The sequence below is a fragment of the Prionailurus viverrinus genome, chromosome F1 (genome assembly GCF_022837055.1).
Source record: "Prionailurus viverrinus isolate Anna chromosome F1, UM_Priviv_1.0, whole genome shotgun sequence".
Taxonomy (NCBI): Eukaryota; Metazoa; Chordata; class Mammalia; order Carnivora; family Felidae; genus Prionailurus; species Prionailurus viverrinus.
In genome coordinates, this window is record NC_062577.1 from 63,511,745 (window position 1) to 63,525,025 (window position 13,281).

At 41.9% G+C, this 13,281-nt stretch overlaps 1 protein-coding gene across 1 annotated transcript; it reads left to right on the forward strand.

The window, feature by feature from the left end:
- Positions 1–12,345: 12,345 nt before the first annotated feature.
- LOC125155085 (olfactory receptor 10X1-like) lies at positions 12,346–13,281 on the forward strand. The gene has a single exon (XM_047839873.1). It carries the CDS (start codon positions 12,349–12,351, stop codon positions 13,279–13,281), a length of 933 nt encoding a protein of 310 aa, XP_047695829.1. The 5' UTR covers positions 12,346–12,348.

Below are 13,281 nucleotides of genomic sequence, written 5' to 3' on the forward strand. Positions count from 1 at the left end.
TGCGTCCTAAGATAACATTCCTTCCCCTAGTGACGACTCTTCTCAGACACCATGGGACATGCACTCCCATGAACACGGAGCTCAGCAAGAATCCCTTGTCTGTGTCGCTCTCCCAAAGTCTTTTCCATATGAGTCCACGCCTAGCACTGGAGGAAGCATCAGAACTCAGGGAAGGGGCGGGTCCCCAGCACACCGATCAGCTGCCAGGGGCTGCCGCTGGGAGACTGGTCGGGGGGGGCTCTCTACTCACCCTCACCCGAAGAGGCTCATGGGGAGGCAAGCCCTCCTTCTCAGCGACCATGCTCTACACGCCGCCCCACCACCCTGCCTGCAGGAGAAGAGACCTGAGATCCATCTCAGAAACTCCTGCTGTGGGCAAAAGGCGATGTTCCCAGGTTATAGCAGGACAGCTTCCACACCTGTGGACCCAGGAGGTGAGTCATGTCTGCTTCCATGGAAACAGCTTCTCTCTCTGAGGGTCCCCTGTCCCCATGGGTGTGATGTCAGGAAGCACCTCTAATGGCTCTTGCCATTAGCTGTGAGTATTCTTTTGGGGAAAGTATAAGAAGAACCGTGAACAAACAGATGCTAGCATCATTATTCAAACAACAACTCGATATGTGCTAAATATTATATTTATTATTTTCACCTGTCAAATCTCTTTTAAAGCTTCAAATGCCCTGGTGAAAGAGAGTTGACAGTCGCATTTTATGGAAGAGGAAACCAAGCCCAATAGAGTCTAAGTGACCCATCCAAGATCGCAGAACTCAGATTCAACTTCTTAGAGTCTCCCTGTAAGATGTATACTAAGAACACAGGAATTCACCTTCCCCTGCTGTTGTCTCACGAGCTGGAGATGACTGTTTCTGGCCTGTGTCCAGTTTCACAGGTCATACTGCGTGCTCACAGTATGAGAGCACCCTCATTTCCCAGGCTTACCCCCTTCACCTATCCTCATCTATCCACTCCACTTTTTCACATGCATCTTTTTAAAGCTTATCTATTTTTTGAGAGAGAGACAGAGAGCAGAGGATGGGCAAAGAGAGAGGGAGAGAGAGGATCCCAGGTAGGCTGCACACTCAGTGCGGAGCCCGACGCGGGGCTCCATCCCGCGAAACGTGAGATCATGACCCAGGCTGAAATCAAGAGTCAGGTGCTTAACCAACTGAGCCACCCAGGTGCCACCAGACACATCTTTTCAAAAGGAACCTTACTTTATTTCCATCTTTCTGCAATACTGCAATAACTGTACCCAGATTTTTAATCCATCCGTCAGACCATCCTGAAACCTGAAAATATCCAGAAATTCCAGGCTTCGTCATCTTATCTAACTCTTCGCTCAATGTGTATTGTTCTCGAGTACACCAGCAGTGTGAACCCACCCCTCCAATACACATTTTTGCCCATTCTCTGGCTCAGGAGAAATGGTAATGATGATTGTTAAAATGCATTCAGTGCCAGACATCTTGCTGACTTCATTAGACGAATTGAACACTCAAAATATTTAAAGATTATTCTGATTACCCTCCCTTTTTGGATAAGAAGACTGAAGCATAGAAAACGTAAATAACTTACTGAAGAGAAGGTGACAAGGGCCAACACGCCAACAAGCGGCCTCAGGAACACTTCTCTTCACTACCGTGTCATTTATGGTAACCTGCATCAGTCAGAAGGGTCCAAGGGGCACCTGAGTGGATCAGTCGGTTAAGCATCCAACTCTTGATCTCAGGTCATGAGTTCAGGGTTCTGAAGTTCAAGCCCCACATCGGGGTCCTCACTGGCAGCACGGAACCTGCTTGGGATTCTCTCTCTCCCTCTCTCTCTCTGCCTCTCCCTGCTCTCTCTCAAAATAAATGAATAAACTTAAAAACAGGAGTTAAGGGTCCAAAAGATGAGCAAGACATGGACATTAGTATAAGAGTACAACTGTTGGCTTTCTAGCAATTTCCCTAGCACTTGGTATTGTTTTGTCTGTCGACTTAGAGACTGTAGCATGCATTTTTCATTTAAAACATTCTACATAAACTTAATATTGAATGATTTCCAGTAAAATATGGAAAAGTTGCAATGACATGACTCTATTTACTTAAATCCACCAACACATTCCTATAATTTTTAAACAGTCATATGCCTTTTTAAAGAAATTAAGATAGTACTTAACACGTGCGTATATAAACTTTTATATTTGACCTCACATTCAATTTCAGGGTTCGTCGTTCTCCCCTGTGTATCCAGGTTACCGTGGGCTTCATGTTCCTTCAGCCTTCTCTTAGTATATCTTACCCTGCATGCTGGCTAGCAACTCTCTCATTTTTGTTTATCTGAGGATTTTTTTCATTTTGCCTTCATTCGTGAAATACAGTTTTGCAGGATAAAAAATTCCTAGTCCATGGAGTACCTTTCTTCCTCTTCCCCTATGTCATTTTCAGTGTCTCTGTCCTCCCTAATTTCTAATGCACACACTGCCCTTAATGACATTGTCCTTTTATTCTATGCAAATTCTCCTGTTGTTTCAACATTTTCTCTTTAACTTTGGCTTTCATCTATTTGTGTATGGTGTGTTTACATATGCTTTTGTGTTTTTCTTACTTGTGATTTATGGAACATCATGACTTTCTACCTCATTGTGTTCTACCAAATTTGGGCAGTTTTCAGCTATTATTTCTTGAAATATTCTCATCCCCTGTATCTTTTCATTTCCTTCTGATCTTCCCATTACACAAATGTTGGACTACTCGATATCGTCTCAAAAAATCTCTCAGAGTGGATTCATTTTAACCCTTTTTTTCCGTCTTCAGATCAACTTATTTGTATTGTTTTATTTTTCAGTTCATCAGTCCTTTCTTCTCTCATCTCCAAAATTGAGCCTATTTAATGAAAAATAATGTGTTCCATCAATATGTAAAAAGAATAACGTTTCATGACAAAAGGGGATTTATTCCAAGGAATCAGGACCGATTTACTATTTGAAAATATGTTGAAACCATTCACTAAATTAGTCAAATTAATGGAAAAAAGATAAGCTACTCATCTCAATATTTGTACAAAGATTATTTGGAAAAATCAATATCTATTATTATATATATAAAAAAGAAACTCTGTTCCTACTTGAAACTAAAGCACATCCTTCCACATTGTAAAATATTGAATTCTTTTCCCTAGGATAAGCAATCTGACCACTCTACACAACATTGTGCTGGAAGACCAGACCAGTGTAATAATATCAGTAAAAGATAGAAAAGATGTAATAATTTGAAAGGGATGATAAAACCCTTCATTTGCAGATAACGTGACTGAGTACCTAAAAAATCTTACTAAACCCATAGAAGGACTACAAATACAATAAGTACACTTAGAAAGTTCTCAAATCAATTGCTTTTCTTCATATTAGTCACCAAAAATAAGAAATTCCCTTTTTTGTTGAAGAGAGAGAGTATGCAAGGAGGAGAGAGGGGCAAAGAAAGAGATAGGCAATCTTAAGCAAGCTCCAAGCTCACTGCGGACCCACAGCTAATATTATCCTCAACAAGACTGGGATGTCCACTCTCACCATTACTATTTAACATAGTACTGGAAACCTCAGCAATCGGACGACAAAAAGAAAGGGCATATAAATCAGCGAAGAAGATGTCAAATTTTCACTATTTGCCGCTTACATGACACTCCATGTGGAAAACCTGCAAGACTCCACCAAATAATTGCTAGAACTGATACATGAATTGAGCAAAGTCACAGGACACACAATGAACATACAGAACTCTTTGCCTTTCTGTACACCAATAATGAAGCAACAGAAAGAGAATTCAAGAAATCTATCCCATTTATGATTAATCAAAAACCATAAGATACCTAGGAATAAACCTAACCAAAGAGATAAAAAGATCTATATGCTGAAAACTAAAGAAAGCTTATGAAAGAAATTGAAGAAGACACCAAGATATGGAAAAACATGGATGCTCGTGGATTAGAAGAACAAACATTGTGGAAATGTCTATACTACCCAAAGAAATCTAAACATTCAATAAAACCCCCATCACAATAATACCAGCATTCTTCACCAAGCTAAAACAAACAAGGCTAACATTTGTATGGAACCAGAAAAGATCCCAAGCAGCCAAAGCAAACTTGAAAAAGAAAATCAAAGCTCAATTCATCACAATATGGACTTCAAGCTATATTATGAAGCTGTCGTCATCAAGACAGTATGGTACCGGCACAAAAACAGACACATAGATCAATGGAACAGAAGAGATAACCCAGTGATTGATGCAAAAATGTATGGCCAACTAATCTTTAACAAAACAAGAAATGCCAATTTCTACAAAGCTAAAGTCAGAGTGAGTAAGCATATTGTCACACAGAGACTTGTATAATTATATTTTAGCTGCTTAATTCATACTTATCGAAACCATAAAGCAGTGCAAATGACCATGAGCATGTGAATGCCTAAACAAGTTCTAGAATATTCATGCAATGAAATAATACCTGGAAATGAAAAACAAATAAATGTGAAACAACATGCAAAAATCTCAGAAGCATTAGGTTGAGTAAAAAAAATCCACAAGCAACACCATTCACACCCTATGTGTCCGTTTCTGAATCCAAAGAACAAGAAAGTTTTATAACGGTTGTTGACATCACCTCCCTGATGGTCCCTGTGGCTATGATTGGAAAACAGCATTAAGGAACTTGCTGAAATGATAGAAAAGTCCCAGGTCTTGAACTCACACTTCTGAATTACCAGTGGGTCAGAGGACAACTCGAAAGAGAAACACAAAAATATATATCTTGCCACAGACGACAATCCCAAACTTTTGAGATGCATCAAAAGCACCTGTTACAGGAAAATTTGTATTGATAAGTAACCCTCATTGTGAAGAAAGAAAGACCCCGAATACATAGCCTATCTTGACACCCGACAGAACTAGAAAAAGAACGCACTAAACCCAAAGACAGCAGAAGGAAGGAAATAACAAAGATGGGCACAGAAATAAATAAAGACCAGAAAGACAGTAGAGAAGATGGATGGAATTAGCAGCAGGGGTGTTTATTGGTTGGTTGGTGAGTCTTGGAGGGGGTCTGATTACTGTCTCCAGGTTGTGGACTCCAGCAGCTCTAAGACTGGGGGACTTAGGCACCAAGACCCAGGGAACTTGTCACTATATTGTGCTTTGGGCCCCAAAGCCCCGAGCTGCTCTTACCCTTTCCAGCGTTCAGGTGTGTCTTCTTCGGTAATGCCCAGAGTTTTCAACTGTACTAAGTTGGAAGGACGGGGAAGGTCTTTCTACTCTGGGGTCTGACAACTATTGTCCTCAGCTCTGTGTTATCAGAACGTTTCCTGAATCTACCGAGTGAAACCTGTATCTGGGACCTTTTCACAGCTAGGCAAATAGAGGGATAAGCAGATAGATAGCTGTAGCTGAGCCTGCTGCAGGCTCAGAGGCTTTCAGTAAAAATCTACTGGCCAAGGTGATTGAAATCAACAGGGTTTTTATTTTCCCCAAACTTCTGAATACATCAAGCTGGGCAACGTGTTTGCAATTAATAGATAAGCAATCATAACTGATAATCATTTTGTAACAACTGGCAAACCCAATTACGATAAACTTTTCAGAAACTGAAAAAAATGAATGTTAATGATCAACAGTGAATATGTTTTCAAGTCAAATAGAATCCATATCATTGTTTTGGAGAAAGTAGAAAAAGGAACTGACAAAATTATACTCCAATATATTATTAAAAATAACTTTTGATGATAGACCATTCGTGTATTAAGGAAATATAACTTAGAAGGAATTCAAAGAATTGAGTAGCACTGCTTTTCTGGAAAAAAAAATTTTTTTAGAATAAAATTGATCCTGAACTGTCTCATTTATGCAAAAAAAAATGTTACTCATTGATATATAAGGTAATTTTTAAAGCACCACTTCCATTCAGGGAGAATTTTACATTGAAAAAAAATTATTTTTTTAGTGTTTGATTTATTTTTGAGAGAGACAGAAACAGAGTGCAAGATGGGTAGGGGAAGAGAGAGAGAGAGAGACACAGAATCTGAAGCAGGCTCCAGGCTCTGAGCTGTCGGCATAGAGCCAGACATAGGGCTTGAACTCACAAACTGAGAGCTCATGACCTGATCTGAAGTCGGACACTTAACTGACTGAGCCACACAAGAGCCCCTTACATTGAAAATTTTAATTTTCACATTTAATCAGATTTCCACTTGGACATAAATTATGGTAAAAACATTTTTAAAAATCAACCTATAAACATTTTTGTTGCAGAGAAGTATGCTAAGGAGACCAATGAAAACCATATAAAAAACAAACAAACAAACAAACAAATGAATATATAATTTTGTGCACATATGTCAAAGAAGTTCATAGAGAAAAATGAGAATATTTTTTAATTGGAAGATGTAAATAGCAAAACAGTGTTGCATCTAAATGGCATTGAGCCTGGCTAGCTCAGTCAGTAGAGCATGAGACTCTTTTTTTTTAAATTTTTTTTTCAACGTTTATTTATTTTTGGGACAGAGAGAGACAGAGCATGAACGGGGGAGGGGCAGAGATAGAGGGAGACACAGAATCGGAAACAGGCTCCAGGCTCTGAGCCATCAGCCCAGAGCCTGACGCGGGGCTCGAACTCACGGACCGCGAGATCGTGACCTGGCTGAAGTCGGACGCTTAACCGACTGCGCCACCCAGGCGCCCCTAGAGCATGAGACTCTTAAATGGCATTGAATACTTTTTTTCATTTAAAATATTTTTTAAATGTGTATTCAGTTTTGAGAGACAGAGAGAGAATGCAAGTGGGGGAGGGGCAGAGAGAGAGGGAGACACAGAATCCGAAGCCGGCTCCAGGCTCTGAGCTGTCAGCACAGAGCCCGACGTGGGGCTTGAACCCACAAACCGTGAATTCATGACCTGAGCCGAAGTCCAATGCTTGACCGACTGAGCCACCCAGGCACCCTTGAATATTTCTTTTTTAAATGAGTTATAAAGAATGGAGTGAACATATCAATATATGCTATATGGAACTTGATATATGTGGTGATTTTAATTTTAATGAAAAAAAAATATATATATATACACATATACATATATTTACCTACTCACATAAAGGAATATAGGGACAGCTCTCAATGTAAAAGGGCACTGCCCAGGCCAACTGCAGTGACCGTGGCCAGAGGAAGGAGACGGACTGGTCATGTCTGTGATGGCTCGGGAGTGAATGCAGGGCAAGCTTCCCCACGCAGAACTGTGTGGTTTCAACCCCTGCAGGCACCCGAGGGCAGAGCCCCTGGTTTCGTATCAGCTTGCCCAGCTGTGTGGCAGAAGGGAAGGGGGGTGAGGGGTAAAGTATAAAAGCTTTCAGAAAACCACAAAGTGGAGTCAGACTGGAATACATTCTGCCAATATCTCGCGATCTTGATGAATGTAGGCATGACGTAGGTTTTAATATTGGACGCAATGATTTCCATTTGATTCTTCTTTAAGATTGTTACATATATGCAAGAACTTGCTGGTTTACATGTAAATTAGAATATGTTTGTTGTTCTCTATAAAAAAAATTGGGAGGGGATTTTAAAAGGATTGCAATGAGCCCATACATCAAATTGGGGATCAATTTTGTTATTTTTTTCTAGTTTCTTGAGATAGGAATTGAAGTCATTTCATAGAGACCTCTCTTCTCCTCTAAGGTGCTATAAATACCCTTTCAGGATGCTCTAGCTGCAACCCACACATTTGGATATGTTGTCATTTCATTTTGCATCAGTTTATGAACGATTTTCATTTCTACTGACCTCTTCTTTAGGAGCATGGACAGCTTCATATCATTTGATCTCCATGTGTTTACCAATTTTCCTCCCGTCTTTCTGTTCTTGATTTCCAACTTGAATCCAACATGGTTAGAGAACCAGATGTCCTCTCTATAATTTCCCTTTATATTTCTGGCAAATAGATAGATTAAGGAGTGCACCTGTTGTGATGAGCACGTGATGTGTGTGGATATGTTGAATCCTATATTGTACGCCTCAAACTAACATGACACTATATGTTAACGAACTAGAATTAAAAAGAACTTTAAAATGTTCTTGTCATTTGTCGTGAGGCCCAGGGTATGATTTTTCTTGTGTGATTTTTAGGATAGGTTACCTATGCACCTAGGCCCAGCTGGTGATGCTACTGTGGGCAGATGAGGCCTGGCTGCCTGGGGTGGGGTGGGGACTGACGTGGCAGGTACAGCCAATAGGGTCCCCGCTGCCATCGGCTGTGGGTCTCCCCTACTAAGTCCCTGCTGCACTTCCCCTTTCTTGGTCCCTCGCCAGAAAGAACATCTGTGCTTTTATTTATTTACTTTTTCCTTTGCCTTTGCCTGTGAACATTTTCCGATTGCAGGGTGCAAGAGCTTTCCACACCCCAGCTGGACTACCTGAGGGATAAAAAGAAATCCTGGGAAACCCTCTGTGGTGGTCTTCTTCAAGCGTGGAGACCCCTGCCCATTCCATCTTCCATGATGCCTCTTCCAGAGTCACATTAGGACTGTTGGAATATTTCCATTTTTTCTAGTTGTATTTAGAGGGCACTGCAGAGAAATGTGAATATAGACCACTTTCATTGAACTTGAATACACTGGAGATGCTAAGAAATTGACAAAATACTTGACTAAATTTTAAAGCATTTTATAATTTTTACATTCCCAACAATGGTCTATGAGTTCCCCTACTTCCAATCCTAACCAACGCTAGGATGGCGAGGTTTTTTTTAACACATTTTAAAAGTCATGTAGTAGAATCAAATTGGTTTCATGTTCTTTCATCCACCAAGGTAAAATTTCCCTGTAAGAAGACGCCATTATAATTCTCTGAGTTCCTTCAGAGTACAGTCTTCCAACATCTTAGGCCCTAAATACCCAGGGGTGGAACTGGTGATGAGAGGGCCAGAGTGTGAGGGAGGGGGAGAGCATTAGGGATGCAGTTCAGTCCCCTCGCTGCCAAACAAAACTCAGGAATTAGCATGGGCTGGATAGGAACTCTGCAAGCTTTAAATCCCCAGAGATTCCAGGCAGAGTTTTCCTGGTCACATGTTACAAAACAGCCCTGGAACTAATGAGAGAAAATGACAAAGTTGAGTCACAAAGTTCTCCTGCTCCCTCTGATGCAAGAAGAGAGGAATCCCTTAGGGTCTCCTAACCAGAGCCAAACCTCTAGAGCTGAGGACCCACAAGTGCTAATGATAATCAGACAATATCTCCAAACCGGTGGAAGAAAAGGTTCTTAACCACTGTGATGAGTGAGTGGTAGAGGCACACGGTGGCACGTGTGGCCCAGCCTCACAGCTCATGTGGAAAACTCTAGGGCCACAGAAAGCTAAGGCTGGCACCAAATCACTTCCCAGCTGGGGAAACTTAGATCCAGAAGGCACAAGGACTTTGCTAAGGTCACTCAACTAGCAGTGACAAAGTTAAAACCACAGGCTCTTAGACAATGGCTTTTATACTAAGTGGATCTCTGTGTCTTCTGAGCGAAGAGCAAAGCAGGCTTCCCATAGTGTGAAGACCATCATGGAAGAATAGAACCCTAACACTGAATTGACTTTGGGGCGCTGATAACAGACACAAGGTAGGAAACTCTTGTAGTGAATGGACTCTGCACTTTCTCCAAAGTACCATCTCTCTGGGACTCTGGAAAGGGTGTGTATTTCTTTTGTCAGTGGATCCAGGTTGCAAATTAAATTTGATACAACTTGATTTGGGGACAACTTCTGACATCGTTGAGCATAGGGTGGGGTATAATACTCACACCATTACACACACACACACATTCAGAATATGCCAGAACTAGGGGAAGATTCTGAAATTCACACTCTTCTAGTGATGACTCACCAAGTAGGCATTTAACTCACAAGTAAAGTAAGATTAAGTAAGAAAGGCTGTCTTGGAATATGTACTACTGATTCTTTGCATTTTCAAAATGTTTCTGAATGAAATGATGGATTAGAACACAACCCCCCTGGCTGTTTAGGAGGGGATATGGCATATGGTGTGGAATCAGACCGTCCTGCAATTAGTATGTGTCAAAGAGCTTCAATTTTGCCCCATGGGTCCCAGGTACTAACAACAATCGCTTTGCCAATATTCTCTCCTCTCACCCACTTTGGGGTACTTAGGCAATCTTTTGGTTCCACTGTCCATCTAATTGCTCTACAGACAGAGTTCCTGTGGAGAGTCTAGAGAATTTGGAAACGTGAGTGTGTACAGTGTTCTACTGAGGCAGGAAATCTTCACAATCGCTCATGATAACGGAAGGGCGTTTGGCACCTAGCATTTCTGAGAGGGGAGACGGTCTTCTGAGATAATCTAGAGTTTTCACAAGGCTCTTTCAGGGCAAAGTGGAACAACAATCTGCAAGAGTGGGTGGGGATCCCAAGGAGTTTCATGTCCATTTGGATGATGAGGACCTTTGCCTTAAAGGCCTCAGAAGGAAACCCAAGGATCATTTAGACACAGCCCCTCAGAATACAACCTTAGGCAGAAAGGCAAAATAATGCTCTCGTCTTCTTTGGGGAATATAATTACTCACTTAGGGAAGGTGGGGTGTGGACACAGGGAGGGAAAGCATGCAACAGGAAAGGAGAAAGGATGGAGAGAAGGATTAGTCACATGTCAGGGGAGGCTGAGGAAAAAGGAAGTCATGACAGGTCAAAGAACACTAAAGAATCAAGAGATCCCAAAGCGAGAGTCCCCATGGCTGCATATTTCATTGTGAAATGTGATAATTTTGACATTATGTTTATTTTTATATTTACGCATATTGATTTATATGTTAACACTATTGACTTATAGTTCAGAACTTCTTCAAAAATAATAATAAAGATTCAGCCCATTTTCCCACTGCTTCTTCTGTCTGTTGGTGACCAGCTTGACTCTGCTGACGGAATGCTTAATCTTAGCCTCCACCATATCTGCTTAAGACTGGAAAGACTTGTTATCTCCAGGCTCAACATTCTGCCCGATGCCGAATAACAAGGTAAAACAGAAACTGTTTTAGATTCAGCCTCTTTGCGATCCCTAACCTATCCGTGCACGTGTATTGGGAATCATTACCTTCTTCAAATGCTCCATATAAGCGCTCAGAGACATACAGAGATCTGTGACCGTAGACTCTTTGCGGGAGGAGAAAAAAAGATAAATTGTAAGAATGTACAATTCAGTCAAAACATTGGCTTCTCGCTACAAATATGCCCCTTCATAGACACAGCTCTCTTCTTGCTAAAAAGAGGGAAACAATCTCAGCTGCCGTACACATTCCACAGCTGCCCTACACACTTCTCATCTACGTGGTCATGCATAAAGCCAACCAACATTAGAAGGAAACTAGCAAAACGTAGAGCCCGTCAATGCTAGTTATTAAATATATTGACATGTGGCAGAGGAAACACGATGGATCAACATAATACAAGGCTGAGGGAATGTGTCAAATGCACGGAAAAGCAGCATATTGTAGATTTCAGAGGAGGATGAGATTAAAAGAGATGCAGAATATCAAAGAATTTGCAGAATTCTAGGGCTGACCTTTTTGGGAATCTGAGCATGGCACTGAAGGAATGGGAAAATCTCAGCTACACCTGAACTGAATTTGGATAAAAAGTCCGTTTATGGGTAGCATCCACATACTCTAATGAATCGCTTTTAATCTGGAGGGTCCTGGAGTATCCGATCTTCCCTCTCCTCAGAGTACAGGGAAGGGAGCATGTTCTTTATTTCTTTCATATACGGGACCTAAATGTCTCCTCCAAGAAGAGTTCATGACTTTGGGCATCCTTACGATTATAAGCCATTGTCTACATTTGGTCCCCAATTACTAACAAACCAACTATGAATCTTCACCCATTGGATATTTACAGACAATATTTGTGTGGAAGCTGCTTTGTCAGACCCTGACTCTGTCTGTCTATTAGCTACTTGGTAATTGTTTTATGTTCAGAGTCTGATCCAAATCTGGCCGACCTCAGACACCTGAATTTCCGTTATCTAGGCATTAATTACAGTACTTTTCCTCTTATGATATTACCAGCCAATAAAGTCTGCTAAAACAATAAGCCATGAAGAGTCTTCTGTCACCCACCAAGCGATCAGAAATTGGACTCTTAATAAAGGTATAACAAATGAACTAAAATTAGGAAAACCCGTGACCTACATACACATGGTGTTTTGCCACACAAATTGAAGAAGCAACTGGTCATCGTAACTCCCTGATCATCTGTCTTATTCACACCACAACCTTCCAAGAATACCGGAGAGTTGAATATTTACTTGTTGTTTCTTTCACGTTTCAGACTTGCCACAATGAAGGCCAACCAGACAGTCCTGAAAGAATTCATTCTTGTGGGCTTCTCCTCGTACCCACACGTGCGGACATTCCTCTTCGTGCTCTTTTTTGGCCTCTACCTTCTCACCCTCACAGGTAACCTGGCCATCCTGGGTCTGACTTGGGCGGACAGATCTCTCCACACCCCTATGTACCTCTTCCTCCGTGCCCTCTCTTTCTCCGAGACCTGCTACACGCTGACCATCATCCCCAAGATGCTGGCAGACCTGCTCACTGAGAAGAGAAGCATTTCAGTCCCGGGGTGTGGCTTGCAGATGTGTTTCTTCCTGGGACTTGGTGGCACTAACTGCATCATCCTCACACTGATGGGATATGATCGCTTTCTGGCCATCTGCCACCCTCTCCGATACCCACTGCTGATGACCAATGTGGTGTGTGGGCAGCTGGTGGTCTCTGCTTGGGCCGGAGGCTTCCTTATCTCTGTGACAGAGACTGCACTGATATTCGGGGGCTCCTTCTGCACCCCCAACCTCATCCACCATTTCTTCTGCCACATGCGGGCCGTGGTGAGGCTGTCCTGTCTAGACAGCGACCTCACCGAACTCATTGTAACAATGGTCTCAGTGTCAGGTTTGATGGGTACCTTCTTGCTCATCGTCACCACTTACGTTTTCATTCTGTCCACTGTCTTCAGGATCCCTTCAGCCGAGGGCAAGCAGAAGGCCTTTTCTACCTGCGCCTCTCATCTCACTGTGGTCATCGTCCACTTTGGCTTCGCGGCTATTGTCTATCTGAAGCCAGAAGGCTCGGGAGGAGATGACACACTCATCGCTGTCCCTTACACCGTCATCACCCCTTTCCTCAGCCCCCTCATTTTCAGCCTCAGGAATAGAGACATGAAGAATGCGTTCAGAAACCTGCTGGCAAAGAGGAGTTTCTGGAATATGTAA

What these genes read in the sequence shown, in the direction of transcription:
- LOC125155085 (XM_047839873.1), top strand. Translation starts at nt 12,349, where the DNA reads ATGAAGGCCAACCAGACAGTCCTGAAAGAATTCATTCTTGTGGGCTTC.